The sequence below is a fragment of the Vanessa atalanta genome, chromosome 9, assembly GCF_905147765.1.
Source record: "Vanessa atalanta chromosome 9, ilVanAtal1.2, whole genome shotgun sequence".
NCBI lineage: Eukaryota > Metazoa > Arthropoda > Insecta > Lepidoptera > Nymphalidae > Vanessa > Vanessa atalanta.
In genome coordinates this window covers 862097-889444 of record NC_061879.1, presented here as the reverse complement: position 1 = coordinate 889444, position 27348 = coordinate 862097, and the positions used below count along the sequence as shown (strand labels likewise).

Here is a 27348-nt window from a genome sequence, read left to right as displayed (position 1 = left end):
CAATCACATATCTAGACCATAGAGACAGATTACATTGTCATCTTTTATCATCAGCTGGTTATATTATGTACATTTGTAGTAATAAGAAAATAAAAACGATTATTGCTGATTATATTCTCTGTTTTGTCTTAGTACTTGGCCTCAACAGGTGACAGTGTCAAGGCAAATATGCCACCTGCCATCGACATTAAGAAATTTGAAAGAAAATAAATAAGAAAATAGTCTATATTTGATTTATTTATTTCACTTAATACTAACTCCTTTTTGTGTTAATGTGTTGTCCTCATATGTTTCGAGCACATCAGCTAGATGTTCATTGTCTCTAGGTTTCTTGAACTGTCTTCTTTTCTGACTGACTTTTTTCCTCTTTGGCACTATAGGTTTTCTAGGACCATGATCCTGCATAGATTTGATACCTTGCTTCTCTAAATACTCTTCGATTTTCGCATCATCCATAGCGTCCACGGCAGTAGCACGCCATAATTTAACAAATTCTTCATCAACCTAAAAAACATAGAATAAATTGAGAAAGATTGTTTGATTGACATTTAAAGGTTTTAAATGATTGCTTGTGTTACTAACATCTAGTGTAGCAGTTTTGTCATTGTAAAACAATATTTTCTTTTTATCAGTTGGCCGGGTTATGTACAATATCTCTTGAGCTAAACTTTTCAGGGCTCTTTCACAATGAGGTAAAGATTCTTGGACATCTTCTAGGAATATCCCTCCTAGACCTTTTAAGTCATGCTGCTTTAGTAATCTACAAAAAAATATGGTATTATTAATGAATACACTAATCTTATAAAAATATTATTGAGAGTTTGAAATAAAATCTTACCTTAATAATGATTTTTTGTCTTTAATTTTATATACAGGTTTAAATATGTATTTACTGTCAAATGTACATTCTATTTTAGGATTATTCTGTAATGCCTCAGTTTGTAACCACTGAAAAAAAAAATATTATTTATCAGTGAAAGCCTGTTGTATTTCAAATTAAATGAATAAAATTGCTCTGATGTGTGTGTAGTGAATTGGACTTATCTAAGAAGTCTTATATTTACTCTGGCTACGTGCAGGCACATAGTAGCTATTCTAGAAGATTCATCAATGAACCTTTATGTTACATTGTAAAGTTCAATTAAATATTGTATTGCCATCAGAATTATTATTATTATTGCAAAATTTCAAATTGACATGTCAATAAACAGTAGGTTAAAATGTACTTCTTATGTACAAGTTTTATTGTATATAGCTGATTATATAATAGATAATTTATTTTTAAGAAAAATAGTACCTACTGAGTTTCTTAATAGATTACATCAGTAGTTTATATTTTGAATCTGAGTCAGCTTTAATTAAATCCTAAAAAAATATAAATCAAGTGATTTTAAAATCCTATTTGACTTAAATTCTGATGTAGGATTATAAAACAATGTCTATGCAAGAATATTTAAATTACATCAATAAGAAATAGTAATGCCACAGATAGCACATCTGTGGAGATAAAATAACAGTAACAAAAAAAAAAAATGATTTGGTTTACTTACAGACTTTGTTAAATAAAAGTGAAGATAATTTTAATAATGTGTAATAAGTAGACAATAAATAAGAAACCTGTTTTATTTTATTTCCAACGTCCAGTTGATTAGTTTCATCCAGAATTTCATCCAATGTTAAAGGATGATCGTCTCCATCCTGATGCCTGGACTTCATGTGTCTAACAATGCGGGCAAGCACCCCAAACCTATACGAGGAGCTGCCCGCCATTGTCTTATAGCTGAAAACAACATAGTTTATATTTACATTAGTTCTTTTTAATATTGTTCTATTTATGTGAGGTTGGTGTAATTTGTTTTTGCTGAAATAAGGATTTGGTAGATTTTACTGCTAATCATTTATATAATAAGAAATCATTTTATTTATTTTCTTATCTGCGCTATAAGTAAACACTTGATTATATATGTATATAGTAGTTGTTCTAAAGCTATTAAATTTCTTAAAATAAGTTGATATAAAAAAGTATATTTTGGAAACAATCTTTTATTTAATTTATTTATAAAATATATACATTGCATGTTCGTCTTTTGTTTCAGCACCAATAAGTGCAGTAGAGCAAAACATTCAATATAATTTAAATGTACTTAGAGTGTAGTTTAAAATTTTGTTGCAAATTTGACGACTCATCTGTGTGAAGAAAATTAAAAGCTATAAAGTATAATATTAGCAAAATGTTGAGTCCTTACTATTATCCATTGTCTATGTATAAAATATTTATTTCATTTATAATAAATACATCTATGAATTAACTATTTGTAGACCCATTTATTCCACAATTTTCATCATATAGTAAATAAAAAACAAAAAAACAATAGTTAAAACTTTCAATAAGTTTTTATAACATTGTCCTTACTTAGTTCCCTCCAGCTTCGGCGGTGCACTGGCCGAGCTTGATGATTTAGATTTCTTTTTGCTCTCATCTTTAAATGAAGATTCATCTCTTTTTTTCTTCTCAACACTGGAATAAAATTTAGAAACATTTTATAATGTTATTCATTTGGAATATTATACTTCTTAGTATTTTTAATACAGATTAGATTAATCCAACATTTGTCAACAGAAAAACATAATAAAATAAGCTTTTTTAGAAATATTGTGCTTTTTATTATTATGGAAATTGTTTATTGAGTGTCACTTAAAAAGATAAGATAGAGATCTCAATTTGCATTCAGAATCATTATTCGAACTCATTACTGTGTATCGTATGTTATAATTTCATCGATAAAATAATTCGCGGTATTGTGACGAGTGGGAGCGAGAGAAGAGAAAGTTATTCGCTTCTTGTATAAGGCAAGTGAAGGGGATAGTAGTTACCAAAGCCATTATAATATACACTCCGTAGTAGTTACGAAGCAAACGAGAATGAAACGTACGTTGGTGTCGCAAGTGCCTTTTTTCTAAATAGCTCCCGTTCTCTTAAAAGTGCTGGATCCATATTTTCTTAATAATTTACAAATCTTTATCCAAAAGTGAGTATTGTTTTTTAAAAATCTATTATTGTTTTCATTGCTTCAGTTCTTAATTGTCAAAACACAAGACACAATCTCACATTTCATCTTGACATTTTACGTTAAGTGTTGCCAAAGTCGTTATGACTTATTTTATGTTTGAGCGAAACTTTCTAGTGTTGCCTTCTCGGCACAAATAAAAGCTACAAAAAAAAGAAAACCTAGTGAGAAATGTCGTTTATTATAAATGTATTTTCTAATGGTGACTTGTATAAATCTTTAAGATACTGAAACAAAATGCATTATCAAATTGAAAATTTTATAAGGAATATCAGAATAATAATACTTAGAAATTTAAATAATTTGAAGGTAATGGCAATGAGGTTGTGACATGGGTTAACTTAATATTGTGTTCTAAGTTAATTAAATAAGAAGCCTACAAAATGTGTGTCAATAGGTTCAGTTTAATATTATAAGATAAATATGTACAATTATCACGATTGAGTTCTTAGTCTTATTTAGTTACTATTGACACTATATACTGAGTATCCTCAAAGTCGTCCAGCAAAAAACCTAACTCTAATCTCTAATTCTGGCGTACAAACAAATATGTACCAATACAATGAAATTTAGACATAGACATTAAATATTTTTTACTAATATGTAATATATATTTAATAAAACAGCAATACTAAATCTATTTTAATAGTTATTTTATAAACGACAAATATGTATTTATTTATATTAATATAATTTAATTTAAATATTTAATCATTTTACATATATTCTACCACCAAACAGCAATACTTTTTTTAGCTCTGTATAATGTTGATAAAATTTAATATTACCTATGCAAAGTTAGGACTGGTTGCTGAAGATACAGAAGAAATTGATTAATTAATGTATTTTACTAGTCATGAAAAATACTGTAATAATGATAAAAATGACAATTTATTATATTATGTAGCTTATGTTTTCCTTTTTAACGTTATATATAGTATATTGGAATTAGGATAGTCTTTTAGCTATTTATAAATTTAAACTTTGTTTATTACTTTTCCTTTTACAAAATGGCGGCTAAGGCATCAGCAAAACCAATAAAAATACTATATGTAATATAATATAATAATATATTAAAGCTTTTATTAGATGAATCAAATGATACAAAGTTCAAACACACTTACATATATGCGTCTACCTAAAATAAGAGAAACATCACGACCTGCGAGAGTCCATACGAAAAACATCAAATATTTTTTTTTTAAATTAACGATGTTGATCCAAGTAGAAAAATACATAATCTTTAAAATATAGCCTATACCGACCACAGAGAACTAAATCCATATAAAAAACTTTGTAATTTTGAATATTTTATATTATTAATTATAGATTTCTGGAAATATTTGCGTATTGAATGTGGGCAAAGTTGTGCTTTTTCTGAATTAATATTTGTGGATATAAGTAGATAAGTAAGATATTGTGGTATTAAAAATGAAGATATTATATTAATTAAAAACTATCTGCAGCCTATAATACAGCAGAGCTCCGATATATACGGGGTCCTAAGAGGATAAATTCTTGGTGCAAAACTCGACTTCATTTACATAAATAAGTTTTCTTATCTTTTAGGTATCTAACAAAAACGAGATAAATGTTTTTTTGTTTGTTTCTTATTATTCTACTCGTGCGAAATGGTGGACTATTTATTTATATATTTTTTTATTATCGTTATTGCCTTTTAAATAGTCCTTTCCTTTTTCTGAAACTACTTTTGTTAATTTGAAGCTTATTTTGTTTTTGTTTTATTTGTTATTGTTTAAAAGTTGCATTTTTTGTGTTTCAATTTGATTATCAGGGTAAGTCTTAACATATAATAAATGTTTCAAATTAAAGAAATTTGCACTTAGAAGAGTATGCTATGTATAATCAATTCGTCTAAAATGACTTAATATGTCATAGTTGAAAATACATCATAGTACCGTCACCAGACTTTTTTGTTGGTAACAAAAGATTGTTTCTTTTTAAATAACTTTTAAATAACCTAACTCAATGGCTCCAAATGGAATTATTAACATTTCTAGTTTGAGCCTTTAAGCAAGTGTCAAGCTTGGACTAGGACAGGGCTCAGGAGTCAGAATCGAAGGGCTCAGTATCAATCCTGTAACATTCACATTACCATAGTTCTTTGCTATCCGTATTAAGCCATGTGATAGATACTATTATACCAGATGAGTATTTCCTAATAAAAATGTTTTAACTGCTAATTTCGCAGCACAATAGTATGATTTCGTGGTAGGAAGTCTGACGCAAAGTTGAGGGCATAGGTCAAATGCTATTTTTTTTCTAACAGTGCAATATTATAATATAAACACAGCATCGACTATAAATATGAATAAAGGCAAGCGAATTATAGTGGTGGTGGTTATTAAACAGAAGTAAAACATAAACGAAAGATCAGACCTTCTATTAAATAGAAAATAATAACAGTTTCAACAAATTATCATATAAGTATATATATATTTAATTGTAAACTTATTAGCCAACTATCAACTTATTACCTAATTGCCATGCTAAAATATTATCACAAATAATTATAAGCTTATTTTGCTTAGAAAACGATGTTGATTCAAATTTCAAAGTCAAATATTTGTTAGAGCATTTAACATCTAATTTTATATAAGGTATTTTATTTTTCATATGTAATGTTTAGTTATTTAAACATAAAAAGTTTTTATTGCGAATATAGTTGAATAACATCGTTTACTTTTTTTATTTAAAAAAAGTAGTAGGTCCGCAAAACTTGTTCCATCGAACGCAAATTAGGCGGGAAATTATTGATATATATTTTGTCCAACTCTTGTCACTGTGTCGGCATTCGTGACATCGAGTGGACGCAGGCGGAATTACGAGGTATGTACCCATATAGTACGTACGTACGTACGCTTCGTCTGAGTCATTACATGTATCGGTACTAAAATGTGCTATATTTAATAGGTTTTAAAGTGCGTTTTTGAAGTTTTTAAGATTGTTACAATATATTTTAACCGGTTGTGAAGCATTTATTTACTGAACGTCAGTTACAAGAAAATGTTCTTAAATAAATATGATATCAATGGAATTCGCAAGTTATTTTTAAATGAATTAACTTTTTTTTATAGAATAGTACCGGATACCCCTTTTTAACCGACTGACCGAGGGTTTAGTTGCTAATGCTTTTTTTATAGGATTACTAGTAACGGATGATATAATGTGATTAAATCAGGTCATAGACCTTGTTCTTAAGTATTTAACGATACAGTATAAGTAATTTTTTTCTCATTTAAACCAAATTTACATAAAATAGCTATTTCATTTGAATACAAATATCCTATTCATTATATTTTTTTTACATTTCCGAGAAAGGTATTTATTTGAGTTATATTTTTAGGAGTGTCATGCTTCTTTAGTAATAATGAATACCTATTTTATAATAATTATCTCGAACAAATATCTTTAAATTTGATGCCCTTGCCAGTTATAAGTGGTCAGTACTAGAGAAAAAAAATAATAATGCTACAACTAAGTTGACAAATAAAACTCCACGAAAAAGGCGCTTCGACCGATTCTACGTCCTTAAAACATTGCTTGTCGTATCGTGATTAATAATGCATTACATTTATTCATAATATCGAATTTATTTTTTGATATGCATACTGGTATACCTATTGAAATATATTTTTGTAATTATTTAGTGTACTCTAGTGTAAACACTGCGCTGACTATAAGTAAAAAAAAGAGTGTGTGCGTTTCTTTGTTCACTGGAGAAAAAAACCGTTAAACTAATTTGCATTATTAAGTATGTAACTAATTTTACTAATGACTTTCCATAACAACTGTCATTTATACAAAATATTATACCGACAATTTTTGACTTTGTATAAATTGTACCCGTATGAAGTCGGGAGGGACAATTAATAAATTTATAAGACTTGAAAATATTAGTCGCTAAAATGTATATATGCTTTGAGTTTGGCTTTAGTGAGACAAGACCTTTTTCAGACATGTGAATTTGGCGCCCTTTTAAACGACTTGACTTTAGTGACTTTTCTTTAGTGCTTAACAGCCTTAAGACGATAAGACGTAAGACTTGCCACAGCTACTTTAAAATAACGCCTTAAATTATAAAAGGAATGTCAGACGGTCCCTCGAGAAAAAGTCCCACATTTATAAGTTTAAAATACGAATATTTTATCTCTGAATATTTTTTTATGTTTTATTAAAAATGTTCATTGGCTTGATCTAATTCGATTTAATAAAATATTTTATTGTTACAGGTTCACAAAATGTGGCGTCACAAATTATTTTTAAATATAATTTATTTATTTATAATACTTCAATGGTAAGTACGATCAAAGTTTTCTTCATATATTTTTTTTATTATTGCACAATTATGTCTGTTTTGAGCGAATTATTTATTAATTACTTTACTCTTGAGTAAAGTAATATTATACTATAATAATTTCTTATAAGACAGTATTAGTAATGATACTCTGTATGATTTCACTTCTAATATTTTATCTTTTATTTATTATTATTATTTACATAATAAACGAAATATTAAAAAAATCATAGTTATTCCTTTCGAGTAGACACTCACTTTGGATTTTTTGGAAAATTTAACTTTAAAATTAGCGGTAAATGAGAGCGATAACTTTGTATGAATTTCACCGGAACGAAGTCGGGACAGGCACATAGTAATTTATATATCACTCGTGATATGTTGAAAACCGTCTTATGATATGCTAGTTCGTTGCGTGTTTTTAAATGCTATAGTGATTACTATATTCAATAACGCTAACACTTTCTGACATTTCACGACCGTGTGTTCTGTTTTGAGTTCGTTCTTACAGAAAAGTACGAACCTGCGACTTTCACATCGTTTAACAGCCCGTATACCGTTAAACTATCGAGCTATATTTTTTTTTAAAGTTATTATAATATTAGATATAATTTCTGAATAATAAGATATAGTAATGATAATGTTTATTATATATGACATAATTTTCTCGAACGTTACTTTAATATATCGTGAAAGATATACTCTTGTGTGTTATCAATAACAGGTTTTGTCAAAGTCAGTATTTGGCATGTTGGTAATGGGGTTATCGATAAGATAATGATCAAAACAATATCGGCAAACTCAGTTGTTCATGCAAAATTGATGAATTCGTCTAGTTTTTAGATAAATTATTAATAAATTGTAGTATGGCATAGCGTTTTATTATTTTTATATAGCTCGAATATCTATAAGGCTATTGTAGAGGAACTTTTTTCATTACCTGTTATTTAGAGTGCCTTATTATGTACCTAAATGTAATGTAAATGTGTCGGATTATATTCTGGTGCTAAAATAGGCTTCGTTTTCTACATACCCTCCAAATCCCTCTATAGAATAAATTACATACATAATTGTGCTTATATGTAGTGATATAGAAAAGGGTACGAATAGTTTTTTATATAACTAGTTAACTGTCGCTTTTCATAGGCAGAATTAATCTCGATGGTATTTTTTTTAAACAATGAGGCAAAAATAATGCATATATTGCATTTAAAATAAAATAATCCATACATATATAAAATATTTACTTAGAGTAATACGAAAATCTTTATAAAATATATAACACAGATATATTGCCTCGGCTGGTTGATTTTTCGCTCAGGGGATCGGAATTAAATGAAGAAATGCTGCTAGCATTCATGCGGATATGATTTGTGCAGCAGCTATTTTTCATTTTGATCAGGTACTATGTACTTATGTTAGTCGTCAATATTTATTTTTTTATCAGGAGTTATAAGGCATATATATATATATTATGCCATAGATGGCGGACGAGCATATGGGCCACCTTATGGTAAGTTGTCACCATCGCCCATAGACAATGGCGCTATAAGAAATATTAACCATCCCCTACATCGTCAATGCGCCACCAACCTTGGGAACTAAGATGTTATGTCCCTTATGCCTGTAGTTACACTGGCTTCTTTTACACCCTTCAAACCGGAACACAACAATACTGATTACAGTTGTTTAGCGGTAGAATATCTGATGAGTGGGTGGTAACAACCCAGACGGGCTTGCACAAAGTCCTACCATCAAGTATACATTTTTAGCATGTCAATATTTTGAAAAACTTCTTTCGTACTGATTGAGAAAATTCTATTTATGTAAGGCTTAAACGAAGTATGCGACAAGCGACAGTTTTCTATCAAATAATATTACAAGTACTAAATCTATCGCCGATAGTGAGTCGAGATATCCGTGTGGATATAATTCGCGAATCTAAACCAAAGATTGTTAGTTTAACTGCCTTGATGGAAAATATAGTGCGTGCATATTATGTCCAATAAGATTCCCCCATTATATAATCACCAGCCCGCAATGGATTCCAAAATATCCTGTTTATATCCCAGCGCTTAGATAACATAATATCTAGCTAGATAGAGTGACGCACTACAAAAAAACTAAACAAATGAGTCAACTGCATTATCTTGCCGTGCGTGACAGCTACGCTTGACGTTGACACTCGAACACCATACTAATTTACTAGTGTACGTGTACTTTGTAGCCAACTGTTGGCCATTATTACTTTTGACGCTTTTTCAGCATTAAAAGTCTATTTAGATATAAATAATCAAAGGTTCAGAGTTTAATTAAAATGACTTTTTTTACTGTTATTCTTTCCATTTGCAAAAATACATTATTATATGATCGGTGAAGGTTAAATCGAATGTTTTTGAATATTTTATACTATACATGCCACCAGTGGGTACACAACTACAGGAAAATAATACATGAATCACGGATATCGATAGATGAACATATATAAGAAAATATTGTATGGATAATTTAAAATTAATTATTATAATTATAACCAGTTATAATAACAGTATGATCAACAAGGTTAATTAGTATAAATATTAAATGTATACAACTTATACGAAATCAGTAAATTTACGAGTTTTACGTCAATTGGCCAAATTTTAATTTGGTAAAAGTATGAAGTGCAGCTTATGTTAAAATGATGTTATATACTAAAACATCCGAAATGCGCTGATTGTTTTGATATTAGTTATATTTACATAGGTTTAGTAGTTTTTGCATTACACAAAAAAACACCTCATTTATTAATATACATAGATGTCTTTATCGGGTTAACGACAAAATTCAAAACAACAAAGGATAGAACTAGTCACGGGCAGACTGCCCGTCTGCCCGTGACCACGAACACTGCAAAGTGCTCGAAACGTCGGGATGTTAAAATAAAATAAATAATATACGCGATTAAATCCGTTAAAAAACTAGTTTTATTTCAATGTGTAATAATCGCGAAAATCTAAGACAACATTAAACAAAGGATAGATTTTAAAATATTAAATTGACGATTTTGTTTTGTTTTGTTTTTGTTTTGTATTTGTTCGGAATATATCTTATAGGTAAAAAATAGTAAAATTGTCTATGCCTAATTTTCATTACCTTTCTGACATCAGACTATGTTAGAGTAGGTTCTAAGCCGGGGGACTCTGTAGTAACTGATAGAGTATAGTGTTAATAGCAACAAAACAAGACTTAGAAACTCAACAGTGATAATTATATATAAAGCTATATATATAATAAAAAAGGGAGCAAGTGAGCCAAGTCTATTTGTTTAGTGTAAACTTGAATGTATTAAAAATTAAAGGACAAGTATCGGCTCATAAATGCCCTACGGCTAAGCAAAGGTTTACTATGAGAAGCTTACTCCATCACGCTGCTCGACTACTGGTATACCTTTTATAGAATATTATCAAGGATCCTCGCCACTTAATGAATTCGTCTAGATTTGAACCCGCCGAATGAAATCCACGTACTGTTTTCTCAACGCCATTGAGGAGCAGAAGTGGGTTGAACTGGCGGCACATGTAATATAAAATTCAACACTTTCAAACCTTTTTAATTTATGCAGACCCCTGCAGATAGCTTTCTATTAAGCCTAGGCCGCACTCACCGCGATAATGTACGTGCGAGAAAAATTCGCCTTCAGCCCATGTCGAATGTCATATATAGTAAATATATTAAACATAGTAAACATCGTATTGTTTGTCGCGAAGTCGCGTGGATGGCTAATAAGGTCTAAAATGTTATCGTTACATTTTGTTCTCCGATATCAAAATAAAACAAACGTCGTAAAATTTAATTTAATTTTATATAAAATAACTCCAAATAAACAATGCTATGCTAATATGTAACTAATATACCATAATACCTAATAACTACACTTAACTTAAAACTATGTTACTTATAAATATACTTTATGTAAAATAAAGTACATAAACTACTTAACTATATAAGATTACTAAAATAATAGTTATTATTAAGTACGTATTAGTAAATATCGTTATCGTTAAGTACACATTCAATATTAAATTAATATTAAATTACATAATCATAAATAGCACACATTATATAGCATACATTACCTATTGATATATAAAAAAATAAACATAATCAGAACGGCACACCAATTTAAAAACATCAGATAAATCTAATAGTTCATCTACCTTAGTTATCAAATCATTATCATTTTGTATATGCTCTATATTTTTTAGTATACTACTCTACTTTACAACACAAAATATCCCTTTTTGTACTGATATTATTAGGTTATTGTAATATTCATCGTATTATGTACGCCTATTCGAATTATTTTTTCTACTAATTGTTTTGTAATTTTCTCTGTAATTGATTTAAATGTAAATCTTTTGAGAAAATAAATGTCTCTAATCGTAAACATAGGTCGTACTTATTGTGTCGCACGGTGTCTGATTTAAGTCATGTCCTTTGATGTGCGAGAGTTTACGGATAGCGAAGCGAAGTGTCTTCAACTTCGCCCGCAGTAACGAAGTATTCGCGAATATTCGCGTTATCGTGATGTATGCGGCCTACATATTACCATTAAACTAGATAGCGTGCTATATGTAGAAAAAATATAAACAAAATTTTCTACCGCCAACACAGCAAAACAAGGTATTACGGTTTACTGGGAAAACTTAATAATAGGGCATAAATAGGCTCGATTTGGAAGACAATAATTAATAGAACCAATAAGATATACCATGAAATTAGAAAACAGTACAATTTTTTTTTTGTTAAAATTATAAAGCCAAACTCAAAGGCCCTGGGTTCAATTTGGTCTGATAAAAAGGTTTCAGGTTTTTCCTGTCGTAGTATTCTTCTTAACAACCAGGAGTCTGGAAGATGGAAGTATCACAGAAATGGAATTGATTTCTAAAGTATAAATAATATAGTATAATATCAAGGTAAAACCATATTCGTAAATTTGCCAACCATTTGCCAGTTTGCCTACCGATGCCATAAAAATGCGATGCGATGGTGGGGGACTTTATTAAATATGGTTCGAATGGTTCAATTAACAGATCGGTCAAAATAAAGGCAGGATTTGTTGATAAGGATATAAGCTTTAGCCATTGGTATATAGAACGGCTTCACCGCCGAACGTATAATCCTCGGATTATACCGAATATAAATTAATAAGGTTTCTTTTAAAGCAACACGAAATTTGCAAATACGAGTCGACATTTTTAAGTGTATTACCTTGTGGATATAAAATGAGTCCCAATTTTATGAATATGGACGTTCGAATGGTATGGAATGCAATCTAATGGTATTTTGATGTTGTGTGTTTAACTTCGCCTATATACACTGGCACTCGAAGAATTATAAACAATGTTTTCTACCGTCATTGTGCCAATATAGCGAAACAAATTGTTACGGTTTATTGGGAAAATTTAATAATCGGGCATATATACGCTTAATTCGGAAGATTTAAGTATCTTAATCTTAGCACTTGTTAAGAAATAGTTCAATGTCACATACGTGACAAAATGTTGCAATTTTTTTTTTGATTTTGTGGTGTGATTAGTTTTGGAAGAGGAAGAAAGAATTTTGTATTATAGTTTTACGTCATACATATTTAACGATTACAAAAAAACTATATTTATTAACTGACTTAATAAAATCAAGGTTTGTAATTTTATACCTCAGAACTCATTTATGAATCGATATGGAAAATATGTTTTTTTATTTTGTATTTTGTTCGGGTATACTTCCTGTTTGGTCTCATTTAAATTTGAAGAAGAATAAAACAAACGGAATGAAATTTAAATCTTACTTGAAGTCGTTTTTTTTTAAATTCTCTATTATTATAGACAAGTCTAAAAAAAGATTCATACGGAACTAATCCTTCGACAAGAGGGACCACAGGTTATTGCGAACAATTGTAGAGGAAGGTAACACCGTTCCTTGGTAAGGTACGACTACACTCGTGATACCGAGCGAATACAAAGCCATGTTTTTTCATTTCTGATACAACTTTTACAGGCAGTTATTTATGGTACGTTTTTGAGTTGCTGATTTAAAAAACAAAAATATAGGTAATTGCTAGGTGTTTTTTAGCACGCTTATAATTTTTACATACGTTTTACTATAATTTGTTTGTGGTCTTGTCTTTAATAGTGTAAACACAGCGGAGGACCATCCAGCGTGGAACTGGAAGTGCGAGGATGGCAAGTGCAGTAAAACAAAACACGACCCGCAAGGCTCAGAGCCGGCACTCTCGCTTGAAGCCTGTAAATTGTTCTGTAATGAATACGGTATGTCGATGACACCTTATTATCTTATAAATGTATAATCAGTGCCAGTCCCTTAAAAGAGTAGAGCAAGATCGTCTATCATCGCTTGTTGGTTCCCCATAATTCTGGTATTAACGTACAGCCTTGACAAGATGTCTGAATCATGCATATTTATAGCGTGTATTTATCTGACATTTACCTGGTAAAGGATTTCCCCGATGTGCAGCCCTGAGTATCTCAAAATGGCTATTAGATTACATTTAGGCCGCAATTTTTGTTCGCATATTTACTACCAACGGCCAGCGGTCTAGCGCTGAATAATATGATTAAATTAATTGATAAAAATGGTTGAAGATATATAATGTAATTTTTAGTCTTTGCAATAAGAAAATTCTCTTAAAGAGAGAGATAAGAAAACTTTTTTAATCACAGGGGTTTTTTAAGTTTTTCAATCTTTGCAAGGGTGTAAGAAATGTATAGTAAAGGCTATGGTAAAGAAATATTCGTCAACCCTTAAAAGAAATCTTAGAATTGCAAGCATTCATCATATTTGTTTTAATCTAGGTCTTTTGTGGCCGAGGCCTACGGGTAATACAGACTTGGGGCGATTCTTGTCCAAAATAAATATCAACAACATAGAAATACAAATTGAGAAGCGCGGAAGGTCAGACGACCTGATGAATGCAGCCGGTCAGGTGAGTTTTTGTAAGCCTTATATCCACCTGCAGCTGATAAATAGGTACTTCACTTTTTTTCGGTTAGATAGATTTTTTATAAGAATTAATATAATATAATCGATCTATGTTTGATACAATAGAATCTACAAGTAAATAGCATTTGTTTGTTAAAATTGTTATTGAATTTGTTGTCAATTATTTTATCGCCGATGAGGAAAACGAACAGGGTTGAAAAGAACCAACTCTACTCAGACGAAGGTGACGTAAATGCCAAATAAGGTTTTATTTATTACGCGTTTTTTAACGCCTCAACTATCCTTATTTTGGCATTGGCTTCAGACAGGAGCTAGTCGTAAAAGTCTGTTAAAAGCTAGATTTCATTCAATATTCAAAAGGCACCGCGTGTAATATATATGTCGGAGAAGCAGGATGCCGAACAGTTGAGTTCGGGGATTGATCCGACATTTGTAAGACTATGTGGGCATGCAATGGAGATATTCACAAAATAAAACGTATTTAATATCGTCTGATTACTGTATTAATTGATTCAACAATCGTACCCCACAATCATATCAAAGGATTACAATAATTCATCTCGATTAAGAGCAAATGGGTTTGCAAGCAACCATCGCATTCGAGAAGCTTGTCAAAACATAACGACTCGCGTTGCCATGACACTTACAACTCCATTCGGGGTGACCCGCTCTTATAAGTAAATCAGCCATCAAACATTATTGCCAACTACTCGATTCATTAATTATCCTAATCAACAACCAAAGTAACCACGCTCCGATATATATATATAGTATCTATTAAATTGTACCATTGGGTTTAGCGTATGATATGATGGTATTGTCCAGCAAGACTTAAATTGTGAACAAAACTTGCTGTGAATACTTCTAATTATTTATCGTTTCAGAGATTCAAACAATTAGTCAGCAAAGCGGTACCAAAAGGTGTTACTCCTAAAACAACAGGCAAATCCGTCTATGTATATCTTGTCAATAGCAATCCTGACGTCACAGGTATGTTATAGTTTATTTTTTATCAACAATAATTCATATTTTACATTATATTAAAATAAGATATTTCTTTGTCGTTTCAAATGATATTTTTTTTATTGGCAGTTTTGTTAATATAATATATTGCATTCCGAACGTGTTTTGAGTGTCTTTAAAGGTAGCCTTCCACTAAATTTGTTTAATGTATATTGTTATGATATAGTAAGATTTATATAATTAATTTCTCCTACATATTTCCATAATTTATTTTAACAACGCCAAATACACCTCAAAGTATTTAATTAATTTAATTTTAATAGTTAGTTTATTAAATAATTTTTTTTGCTAACCCTACTTCGTACGTTGTTTCCGCTAATTTAGGTGTAAAGTAAATAAATTTGCGGATGTATTTTATATTGGCCTTCATATTGTAAGACAGTATGTCGCGCTAGATTTAGTTTGAGTTATATATCAAGTCCCATTTAATGGTTTATTTAATTTAATGGTAGCAATAGAATTGATTTTGATTGATTAATTTAATCTTGTGAGTTTGGGTATACACTAACACGCGAATTTCGTGAACTTCATATTCATTAATAAAAATATTCTGAGTATATTCGTACATTTTTGAATTCGATGACTTAACAATACTCAGGAAAAAGTTATTGACACACTTAAAGAATCAACTGTTCAATCCTCATGATTGATACTATTATATATTGTAAAGACAATTTTTTTTTGTAGTTTTCATTATAATATTAATAAATACATCATGCTAATTAAACAATATAGGTACTAAACATTATAAAAAAGAACAATTTCGTGTATGTAATTATATATTGCGTTGTTTATCGCTATTTATCCTTTAGACAATCAGACGTACATAGCTACCCGAGTCCGACCTTGAATTCTTTTTATTCAGTACGCCTATTCATATATGAAAGCTTGCATTCCATTTTAATCTTTATCTGTAACGATTTAAAGCATCTTTTCATTTAACAACAACAACTATACTATTAATAAATTTGCAATTTAGCTTTTAATACTATGAACGATGAACTTTACTATAACGTAAACGTTTCTTTGAAATGACAACCGTAGCTAATGTCATGGATGCGTTTTCACGTCTAAACTACTCAAGCGATTCATAATTAAATTTTGCATATAGAGAATGAAATTGGACATCAACCTGCAATTAAGTGAGGTTATAAATGTGAAATTACATAGATAAACAACATAACTGACTTGATTGTGTTATTGCGAACTATGAAATTGAATTGACTTTCACTCGTCAGTATTTGTAACATCGGTTTATTGAATAAATCAAAAGCGTAATATTTAGATTGGTACATACAAGTAGGTATCTTACAAGGCTTACAAGGAAGAAAAAACCACTTTACTTTACTACCACTCACTATAGAACTAAACAAATATTGACAATTTTAATATCAAGTATAATTTTGTGAGGCCACAAGAAACACCTCACAAACGCTTGTCTGGCAGTGTTGTGCCGATGTCAAATCCCCGATCAAAAAAAAAGCAATGGTCCAATTCTAATGGTCCAAAACTAGACCATCATCAATAAGGCGCCTCCATGCTTGAATATTTGGCACCCTCTGAGCCTACCCTGGAATAAACCTGACTGCAGGCACAAGGGTCATAACCAAACAGCACAAAGCAGAATCCTTAGAGATTTTAGTTCCGCTTTTTATATCTATGAATATAATATGTTGTTGTTTTTATTATAAATTAGAATACTTATTATTTTTAATTTATCGTAAACTGGTATTATAAATGGGGAAGTGGAAAAAGTATGTTTATTTGTTACTACTAAGATTCTCAGTTAACGAATTGTAACGTTTTGAACTCAATAATGAATTATGTCATTTTCCACACTCGTTGTCAGAAGCACTTATGTATAGTTAATGAATCATGAAGGTATGAGTTCTTGTACGAAATGATCATGATGTTTCTATTTCTTAGATTTCTCGTTGGACTTTGACGAGAGTTACGCTCTGAGAGTCTCGCCGGAGTCTACTGAGCGTATTAATGCTACAATCTTTGGAAACAATTTCTTCGGTATCCGCCATGGTATGGAGACCCTATCCCAGCTGATAGTCTTCGATGATATCAGGAACCATCTATTGGTAAGATGTTTTTGCATATAAGTACTTTAGTTCTTCTTCTTCTTAAGAACACTTATGCCGTTTTTACGAGACATTTTAAAGGGATTGTGAGCGAAATATGCTTTATATTTATTGGCTTGACTATAATAGTTGTGCTTATAAACGCATACGCAGTTACACGCACACAAGCATAAAAACGACAGAAATTGAGAAGCGACAATTGAAATAAGCGCTCTTAAACTTCTAAACACCTGTAGGACATTAAAATTTAATTAAAATAAATGAATATATATCTATATAGTTCTTTATAAGGTTCCTATAGTTCTTCCAAGCATTTTTTATTAAAGAAATAACCACAGGTACATGTAAATTTAGATACCGAGTAACCCGGTAAAAGCTAAATAGTTATTCTACGTCACATAAAAAAATACTAAGGACAAAAAGCATCATAAATATAATTAATTTGTAATTATTTTTATGGGCCTCACAAGGGACTTAAACCCTTAAATTATAAAGTCTATATACGATCATATTTTTTTCTCCTTAAAATTTTAATTATGTTTTATTAATATGTATGTGGGTTCAAACAATTCTGCACAATACGGTCCAATTCAAGTCTATGTTTGCACACAAACTGCCGTAATATATCTCTTGAGTAGATGGGTGGTGGTTAGACGGATCACCATGATTGGAATCGACCAGCTGTTCCTGTGTTACAAACTTTTATTTAAAGTAAAACCGTAGTATGGATTTCAGACTCATTAGTAGATGTTTCTCAAGCTTGTTGGTATTGACGTGTTTAATGAAATATTTATCCTTCTCCTCGATGTCCTCATTTTATTACTCTCTGACCTCTAGACGTCATTATTGTAATGTAATACGACGTGTCAATTGTTGGTGTTGCCATCTTATCCAATTAGCAATATGATTCATTTATTTATTTATATAATTAAGGTATGGTATCGTTAATTATTTTTATTTTGAAATTAAAAAATCAATCTTTGTACGTGGAGGTTGCATTTGGATGCACGTTTATCCAAATATTAATGTTAGTATTACTGTAACGTTTCTGTTGTTGCAATTATGAAAAATAGTTTTCGCTTACGGTGGTTCCTGTACTTATAAAACAAAAAATTAATATTTTTTGTTTTAACATGTACTATTTTTTTTCTTGTATTAATATTTATTTACATATACATATTAATTATTTCCCCTCAAAATGATATCAAATAAACTATACATAAATATCTACATATACAGGGGTTATTGGTAATTCGACGTACTCCCGTCTCCAAAACTGTATAACAACTAGGACAACTAGGACGTTATAACTCAAAAATGGGTCATTTGTGCATCATGCATATGGGGGTTAAAATTATCGCAAATAATCACCCCTATCACCTCCTAACGGGAATACGTCGAATTGGTCGAAAACAGGTGATCTTCTAGCGTACGTAACACACCTCTGGGGTGAAGCTATCGATAAGCGTGGAGAGTCGTTGGCCGTCAGCCTCGATATCTCCAAGGCTTTCGACAGAGTCTGGCACAGAAGTCTTCTCTCCAAGCTGCCGGCATACGGTCTGCCGGTTCAGCTCTGCACCTGGATTGCTAGCTTCCTACACAAGCGCAGCCTTCGCGTTCTAGTTGATGGTTGCGCTTCAAAATCCCATGTAGTGAATGCTGGAGTCCCCCAGGGGTCTGTGATATCCCCCACGCTCTTTCTTCTGCATATCAATGATATGCTCTCTCTCGGGAACATACATTGCTATGCAGATGACAGTACAGTGCACGGGGGATACCACGGACGCGCAGCGGCTGGACGGGCGGAAACTGAGGAGAGACGGAGGGATCTTGTTGTTGAGCTCGATAGGACGTTAGGACTCATCGCCAAATGGGGCTCTGACAATCTTGTTGAGTTTAACGCCAAGAAAACACAGGTGTGCGCTCTCACAGCGAAAAAGTCACCATTTTCCCCTCCTCCTTCCCTCTGTGGCACCACGCTGGAGATACATAGCAAAGTCGCCATACTGGGAATCGACGTTCGGTGCGACCTCAATCCAAAGGATCACATCGAGGCTGTTATAAAAACAGCCTCACGTAAACTCGGAGTCCTGAACAAGGTGCGGCGTTTTTTCACGCCTGCTCAACTGCTCCTGCTGTATAAAACACAGGTACGGTCCTGCGTTGAATATTGCTCGCACCTCTGGGATGGCTCCGCTAAGTACCTACTGGAGGCCTTGGATCGGTTGCAGCGACGTGCGGTTCGCATTATTGGCGATGTAAAGGTCACCAACACCCTCGAGCCTTTACAATTGCGTCGAGAGATAGCGGCACTCAGCGCTTTCTATCGAATGTGTCACGGCGAGTGCTCAGAGGAACTATTCTCCCTTATTCCTGCTTCCCCTTTCCTTCACAAGTCCACGCGTGCTGGTTCTCGATGTCACCGCCTAACTGTGACATCAATTCCATCGCGTACAAAGAAATTTGGCAACTCTTTTCTTTGTCGCACTTCCAAAACATGGAATTCTTTACCAGCGCATGTATTCCCCTCCTCTTATGACCTGGGTTCCTTCAAGCGAGGCGTGAAGAGGCATCTAGCGGGCCGGCAAGGCGGGGGCGGCTAGAGCAGATCACCTTTCCCAACTGCACTAGCCGTCGTCGCGTTTGGACTCTACTACCACTTACCATCAGGTGGAGCAGAGTCATTTGCCCTCCCGGGCAATAAAAAAAAAAAAAGAATTATTTTTTCTGATTCACTTCGCCTCTTTGTTAGTACCGCACTGTTTAAGAATAAGAAAGAAATATTCCTAGAATAAAAAACAATTGAGACAAGAATATTTTACAATTGAAAACAACACTACACACCTGAAAAACACCTGACAAAAACTAGACAAAGCATCCATTACTCAATCTAAACAAAAGATATAAGAACAGTAAAAAGAAAAATAAGATTTAATAAAAGAAAACGAATAAAATAAGTGTAAGGTTAAAACAATGAAAACCTCCACGTATCTTCTTTAGGTCCATTTTGATGTTCGTTCTACAACCGGTTGGCAAACATTGACTTAGCAATTTGCATAACATCAAACACCCAACACGGAGATGCTGTGACATTTTATTGTTATTGAAAATGACAAAAAATAATCAAATACAATGAACCTTATTATATACAGATCTGAGATCGTCTTGTTTGGAAATGTTCGCGAGAGAACCCGTTCCTTTATTATTGCCCGCAAGGTTACGGCACGGTCAATGAATTCAGCTCGATATTTAATTTTATATGTAGCACCTTTTTATTTAATAATAAAATCTTTGACCATTCATATGTCTAGATAGATTTGTCAATATTGGGAATGCTTCGATAAAAATAGTGACCAACAGTTGGCTCATAAATACATGCCCACTACTGAAGTAGTAAGACGTTTGGCGAGTGTCAGGAGAGGCTGTCACGCATATCAAGATAGTAAAGTGGGCACGTTTGTTTTGTTTCTTTCGTAGTACACGATGTAGATAATTATGTAATCTAAGAATAAAACCTTTATCTTAATCGAAGTTTGAACTCTTACTAATCAATTTAGAGATTTAATTAAAATCACATGAACAAAACTATAAAGAAACATAGATTTAGATGTAAAACTTTGATAAACATTTCTTATGTAAGATTCGGAAAAACTCCGCAGTAATTCTTTCATACTTGTTCCGATGGATATGTTTATTGCAGAAATCAACGAATAACAATTCCAAAACAACGATTACGATTATTATAGGGCATGGCATTGTAAAAATAATTTACCGATACTTGTTTTTTTCTAAATTACAAGTTACCATTAAATTCAAGTTAGTAAAGGAGAAACCCCGGAAAGTATGGCATGTTGAAAGAAATCTTAAGACAATGCATAGATGTCCGCCAATGTTGGAACAAAGAGAGGGTAGAGGGATTTGGTCCGTTATTGGACGTTTTATATTTATTTGGTGCTAGAGCTATATACAAGTCTATCTGGGTTTGAAGAGTGGGCGTTTGTAACTACAGGCACAAGGGTCGTAACTTCTTTGTTCCCAAGGTTAGTGGCGCATTGATGATATGAGGAATGATTATTTTTTCTTACATAACCAATGTCTATGGGCAGTGGTGACCACTTACCATCAGGTGGCCCATTTGCCAATCCGCCAACATATTCCTATACGATAGCTTATATATTTTACTTAGGTAAGTTCGAATAGCTTTTTAAATTAAATTCGATAAAAGAAATCACACAGAAACAGTACTTTACGTCATTAACAGATATTTTTCTTTATTATTAAAAAATATTATTTTTCGTTGTTTTTAGATCGCGAGAGATGTTACTATCGACGATAAGCCGGTATACCCGTACAGAGGAATTCTATTAGATACCGCTAGAAATTACTACTCAGTGGAATCTATTAAAGCTACTATTGGTAAGACTTTTATGTGATCGATTTGTGTGTAGATGTTTTTCGCTCAGTCAATGTGTAATAAGTATATCAATGTTTGAGAGGAGTTTTGGCTTTTATAGGTCATCAGCTTCGAAAAACTACGTGATTCATGAATATTTTGTTGACCCATTATCAGTTTTTTTTTGTTTTTGTATCTGTTCGTTGAAAATTCACAATTGTGTTATAATCTTTAGCTATTAACTATCAAAACAAATCAAACAGGTTCCTCTTCTAAAGATTGAAGGTAATCTATGTGTAAGGCTGTTTGGATAGATACCACCCACGCCTCATTTATATGACCGCCAAACAGCAATACATTGTTGTGTTTCAGTCTAAAGAATTATTGGGCCAATATAACTAGAGGCATAAGGGACATGACATCTTAGTTTTCAGGGACAGTGGCACGTTGGTGATCGAAGAAATGGTTAATATTTCTTACGAGGTTTATTTCTATGGGCACCAATAACAACACAAGAAATGGACAACCATTTCTTGGATCTTCTCTCGTTCGCTAGTAAATAAATCATGCGATGTATTCTGGAAGAGATATTAGGAAAAGCATGTCATGACATTTTTCTGATTTTTATCTGCTCCTCCTTGGTTTTTGATTGCTTCTGATTACTTTCACTTCTTCATTTTGCTATCAGAGGCGATGGCCGCCGTGAAGTTGAACACCTTCCACTGGCACATCACGGACAGCCAAAGCTTCCCGTTCGTGTCGGGCAGACGCCCCGAGCTGACGAAGTACGGCGCCTACAGTCCCTCGAAGGTGAGTGGGTGTCGAAGCTCACCGTCGGCACCGAGAGGTCCGTTAGCGCCAGCGTACAGGTGTGCGTTCCGCCGGCAGGTGTACCCCGCGGCGGCGCTGCGCGCGGTGGTGCGCTTCGGGCGCGAGCGCGGCGTGCGCGTGCTGCCCGAGTTCGACGCGCCCGCGCACGTGGGCGAGGGCTGGCAGGACTCCGGCCTCACCGTCTGCTTCAAGGTCTGACCCACACGGACACACACAACAAGGTTACAAGGGAGGCGATTAACAGCGTTTGCTGTACACCTAAAAAGAAAAGTTTGCCAATGCCAATTATACGTTGGAAATATATATGTTTATTTGGATTCGGAAGTGGCAAATGCTTCTGGAACTTTTTTCGATAAAATACCTACCGAAATAACTTCCCATTTGAAATCATCTACTATAGAAGCCAATATATATAACTAAAATAAAAATAAAATAAAAAAAGATACTAATATACTAATATACGAGTTACAGCATTAGATATTATAAGAAATAACAGAATCCTATTGGCGTGTTCTGTGATTTATCCAAAGCATTTGGTTATGTACAGCACGAAACGCTTTTGTACAAACTAAAATATTACGGTGTTAATGGTAAGTCTCCTGACCCCATTGCTTCCTACTGGTATCAAAGAATTAAACAGTCCCCTGTTTAATTCTTTGATACGAGTATAATATTAATGGCATAAAATCTTCTGGATCTGCATTAAGAATGGTGGTCCCATTGGGATCAATTTTGGGTCCCTTTTTTTTTATTATTTATAAACGATCTTTCTTTCTATGTTAAAAGTATTATTATTAGTGATATAGTATTCTTTGCCGATAATATTTCAATATTTTTTAAAGTCGACAGGATAAAAATTAGCTTTTTTTATATATTTTTTATGACGATGTAAACAATACTTTATCACTCATACAAAGTTGAAATAATATTGAACTTATTTCTCAGAAAATAAAGTCTGGAAATGTAAATAATAAAAGGCAGACACTTCACTAATTACAGGCAGAACCATGGGCGTCATATTGTGTAGAACCTCCGTGTGGACAACTGAACCCCACCAAGGAAGAACTGTACAACTACTTAGAGGATATTTACAAAGATATGGCTGGTGAGATGTTTGGCTTAAAGTGCTCTCTTGGAATACTAAGGAACGAATGCCGAATATAAATTTGTCTTTCTTCACAAATACATAAATAAACGGTCAATTAATTTAAATTAAATTTTAAATTTTTAGAGGTGTTCGAGACGGACTTGTTCCACATGGGCGGGGACGAAGTGAGCGAGCGCTGCTGGAACTCTTCGCAGCAGATTCAGCAGTTCATGTTGGAGAATAGATGGGGCCTGGACCGAGCGTCTTATCTGAAGCTCTGGAATTATTTCCAGACCAAAGCCCAAGACCGAGCTTACAAAGTGAGTCAATTAATACGTTCAATCACGGTTACTTTACTCAAAAATCCGTTCGTTTTGCTTACGGATAAAAGTATTCTTGGTGCTAGGGTGTGTCCCACCCACTAATCATACGTTCTACCACCAAAAAGTAATACTTAGTATTGTTGTGTTCCTGTTTAAAGGGTTAGTAAGGTAGAATATTTTGAATGACAAATTAAAAAATTTTTAATGTTTAAAATAATTTTAATTATATCTTTAATCATTAAGAGAGTACGTGTGCTGGAAAATTATCATTAATTATTATTTATATGATGTGAAATATACTTTTCCAGGCATTTGGAAAACGTCTGCCTCTGATCCTGTGGACCAGCACGTTGACGGAGTTCAGTCACGTTGAAAACTTCCTCAACAAGGACGACTACATTATTCAAGTGAGCAACCAACATATACATATATATTTATAAAAGAAGACATCTACAAAAATATGCAAGTTAAAGTTTTTTTACATTTTATTCAAGAAGAAGAAGAAGAATATTTTCGACGGTAATTTTTTTAAGCAATGTGCATTCATTTATTTATTACCAGGTCTGGACGACCGGAGTGGACCCTCAAATAAAGGGTCTCCTCGAGAAAGGCTATCGTCTCATCATGTCCAACTACGACGCGCTGTACTTTGACTGCGGCTACGGAGCCTGGGTCGGCAGCGGTGAGTTCTAAGCAGACTTCAAAAATAACGATATTCATAATGCGACACAGTTTTTGTGTATGTTACATTATATATTTTAATTGTAAAGCTATTTGACTGATTCTTTTACGTTGTTAACGTTACGTCTTGACTTCTCTTTCATTTGATTCTTTAATAAATTTTAAACCAGTTAATATCAGATCAGATAAAAATTTGCATACACTTTGGTAGCTGTAGATAATTTGATTTGTTTTTAATACATTGCAATAATTCTAAGAGAAAATGTAATCGTGTGCAGGTAACAATTGGTGTTCGCCTTACATCGGCTGGCAGAAAGTTTACGAGAACAGTCCGATGCAAATGGCACAGGAATACTCAAACCAAGTTTTAGGTAAGTCGTTCAACAGTTAATAGGACAATTAAAACAGCTACTTAAGCTTAAAATAAAACATGACTGCTCTGAATTAATTTATAGCCAGCACCACTTACAGTGACATATATATATATATATATATATATATATATATATATATATATATGTATATATGTCTTGTAAAAATATGTCTAGACTGTCATACTATGATAAAACTTTTAATGATGATAAAATTCAGGTGTTGTGGGAAAAATATGTCGCATTTTGTGACAGGGCTTTGTCGTAAAACATCTCTACTCTTACAAGGAACTATTCTTGAGAAAATTGCAGTAATATTCCTTTAATCCCAATTTAATTTAGGAAATTTAATAGCATCGCATGCAAAAGAGTAGAAAACAAGGCAGCACATTTAATTGCAAACAGAAGCGTAAATCAAATGAACAATGATGCACACGAAATCAATGTAATTGTATTAAATCATAGTAGAATATTCCTATTGTATAAGACAAATTTTATTTATCGACTTGAGAAATAAGTTTCTATAAATCATGGACATCGAACAAGTCAACATAAGTATTTTGCGATTTGTCTGAAGGATTTAATTGTGTAGAACATGAAAGGGTCTTGATATCATTGTTTCATACGTAAGTCAAGAGTTCAATGTTTCTTTATTACGGCAATAAAGTATTCTCGATCTGTGCTAAAAATGGGTGTTACACAAGGAACAATTTTAGGTTCTTTTCTATTTCTAGTATATATAAATGACATCAATTTCTATTTTACAGGCATTTGTGATATTGTCACGATCAGTGACGATACTCCATTATTTTTTAAAATTTGATGTAAAAAATATATTTCCGTTGTATATGCTGACTTTGTATTTTATATGTTTTAAAAAGTACCTAGTTTTGAGTTTCTTACCGGTTCTTCCCGGAAGAATCTATATTCTGCACCAGTGGTTTATATTTAACAAAAGCCTGCTTAAGTAAAATGTATTGTGATTTGATTTGTACATGTATACAATACATTTGAGTATTGACAACACATCTAGCAGTAGACTTGGTATATCTACGGTTTTTTGGGACAAAAATATGACACTTTTACCGTTATCTGCTCAATTTGAATATTCCCAATGGATTCAGGCTTGGAACAAGTCGTTTATGCCTTTAAATATCGCGCTGCCAAAGAGACGACTCAGTTATCGGATATATTTCAGATACATTGTTTACTGTTTGGTAATGTTAGTAACCGACTATAGTTTTTGGGCTCTTACGTCGCAAGACGGGTGTGGCCTAGCCGGATAACCGCTGATTGAGACGAGTTAAGTAATTTTTTGCATTTTAGTAGCAGCGTGCTTTAAATCGAGTGAACCATTGATTCGCGAAAATACTGACGCTCGTACTCGCAATGCTCCCGAAACTTATAGAATGAACGTAGACCATAACGATCCGTTCCGAAACACCACGTCTACTTCCAAATAATGACACGCGGCAGCTTCGAATATGCAGACGAGCTAAAGCCAAGTCGGAGCTTTGCTTTCCGAGCACTCGGTGAGTAACGAGACGGCGTTGCAGGCGGCGAGGCGGCGCTGTGGTCGGAGCAGGCCGACTCCGCCACGCTCGACGCGCGACTGTGGCCGCGCGCCGCCGCGCTCGCCGAGCGTCTGTGGGCCGAGCCCGACACCACCTGGCACCACGCCGAGGCGCGCATGCTGCACCTCAGGTGAGCCGGCACCGCCTGGCACCGCCCGGCACCGCCCGGCACCGCCCGGCCCTCGAGATAAGTCGTCGGGAAAACGGGCCCCGGTGGCCGCTCCCTTATTGGGCAGGTTTTATGTGGTCGCTGCCTATTCTTTGCTAACCCGCGATTACTTTCAGGGAACGTCTCGTCCGGTTGGGCATTCAGCCCGAGTCGATCGAGCCCGAGTGGTGCTACCAGAACGAGGGCTACTGCTACGCGTAGCCGTGACCGTCGTGAGGCACGACGGAACCCCGTGACTTATGAGTTTCATCATGACACAAATTGTAATCTATATCTTGAGATTTTGAAACTAATCAATGAAATTAAACTCATTTTTCTACTTAATTATTTTTTTATTCCTTCGTTGGAAAGTAATAAAAATAATATTTTATTTAGTTGTTTTATTTTTATAAAATACCATTTATACTGTTTCCATACA

The 27348-nt window shown here is 33.1% G+C and overlaps 2 protein-coding genes across 2 annotated transcripts; one reads left to right on the top strand and one right to left on the bottom strand.

Moving 5' to 3' along the window:
* Positions 1 to 219: 219 nt before the first annotated feature.
* LOC125066176 (transcription initiation factor IIE subunit beta) lies at positions 220 to 3116 on the bottom strand. The gene is made up of 6 exons (XM_047674133.1): positions 2934 to 3116; positions 2414 to 2518; positions 1618 to 1780; positions 839 to 948; positions 583 to 760; positions 220 to 504 (listed from the first exon to the last, which is right to left on the bottom strand). The coding sequence occupies exons 1-6, from the start codon at positions 2993 to 2995 to the stop codon at positions 244 to 246; spliced, it is 879 nt and encodes a 292-aa protein (XP_047530089.1). The 5' UTR covers positions 2996 to 3116; the 3' UTR covers positions 220 to 243.
* On the top strand, positions 2897 to 27254 carry LOC125066175 (chitooligosaccharidolytic beta-N-acetylglucosaminidase). Its single transcript, XM_047674132.1, has 16 exons — positions 2897 to 3029; positions 7322 to 7386; positions 13561 to 13697; positions 14241 to 14371; positions 15273 to 15378; positions 17338 to 17501; positions 21809 to 21917; positions 22583 to 22704; positions 22783 to 22917; positions 23725 to 23830; positions 23957 to 24132; positions 24444 to 24542; positions 24697 to 24817; positions 25095 to 25187; positions 26744 to 26891; positions 27047 to 27254. The coding sequence occupies exons 2-16, from the start codon at positions 7331 to 7333 to the stop codon at positions 27129 to 27131; spliced, it is 1788 nt and encodes a 595-aa protein (XP_047530088.1). The 5' UTR covers positions 2897 to 3029; positions 7322 to 7330; the 3' UTR covers positions 27132 to 27254.
* The last annotated feature ends 94 nt before the right edge of the window (positions 27255 to 27348 follow it).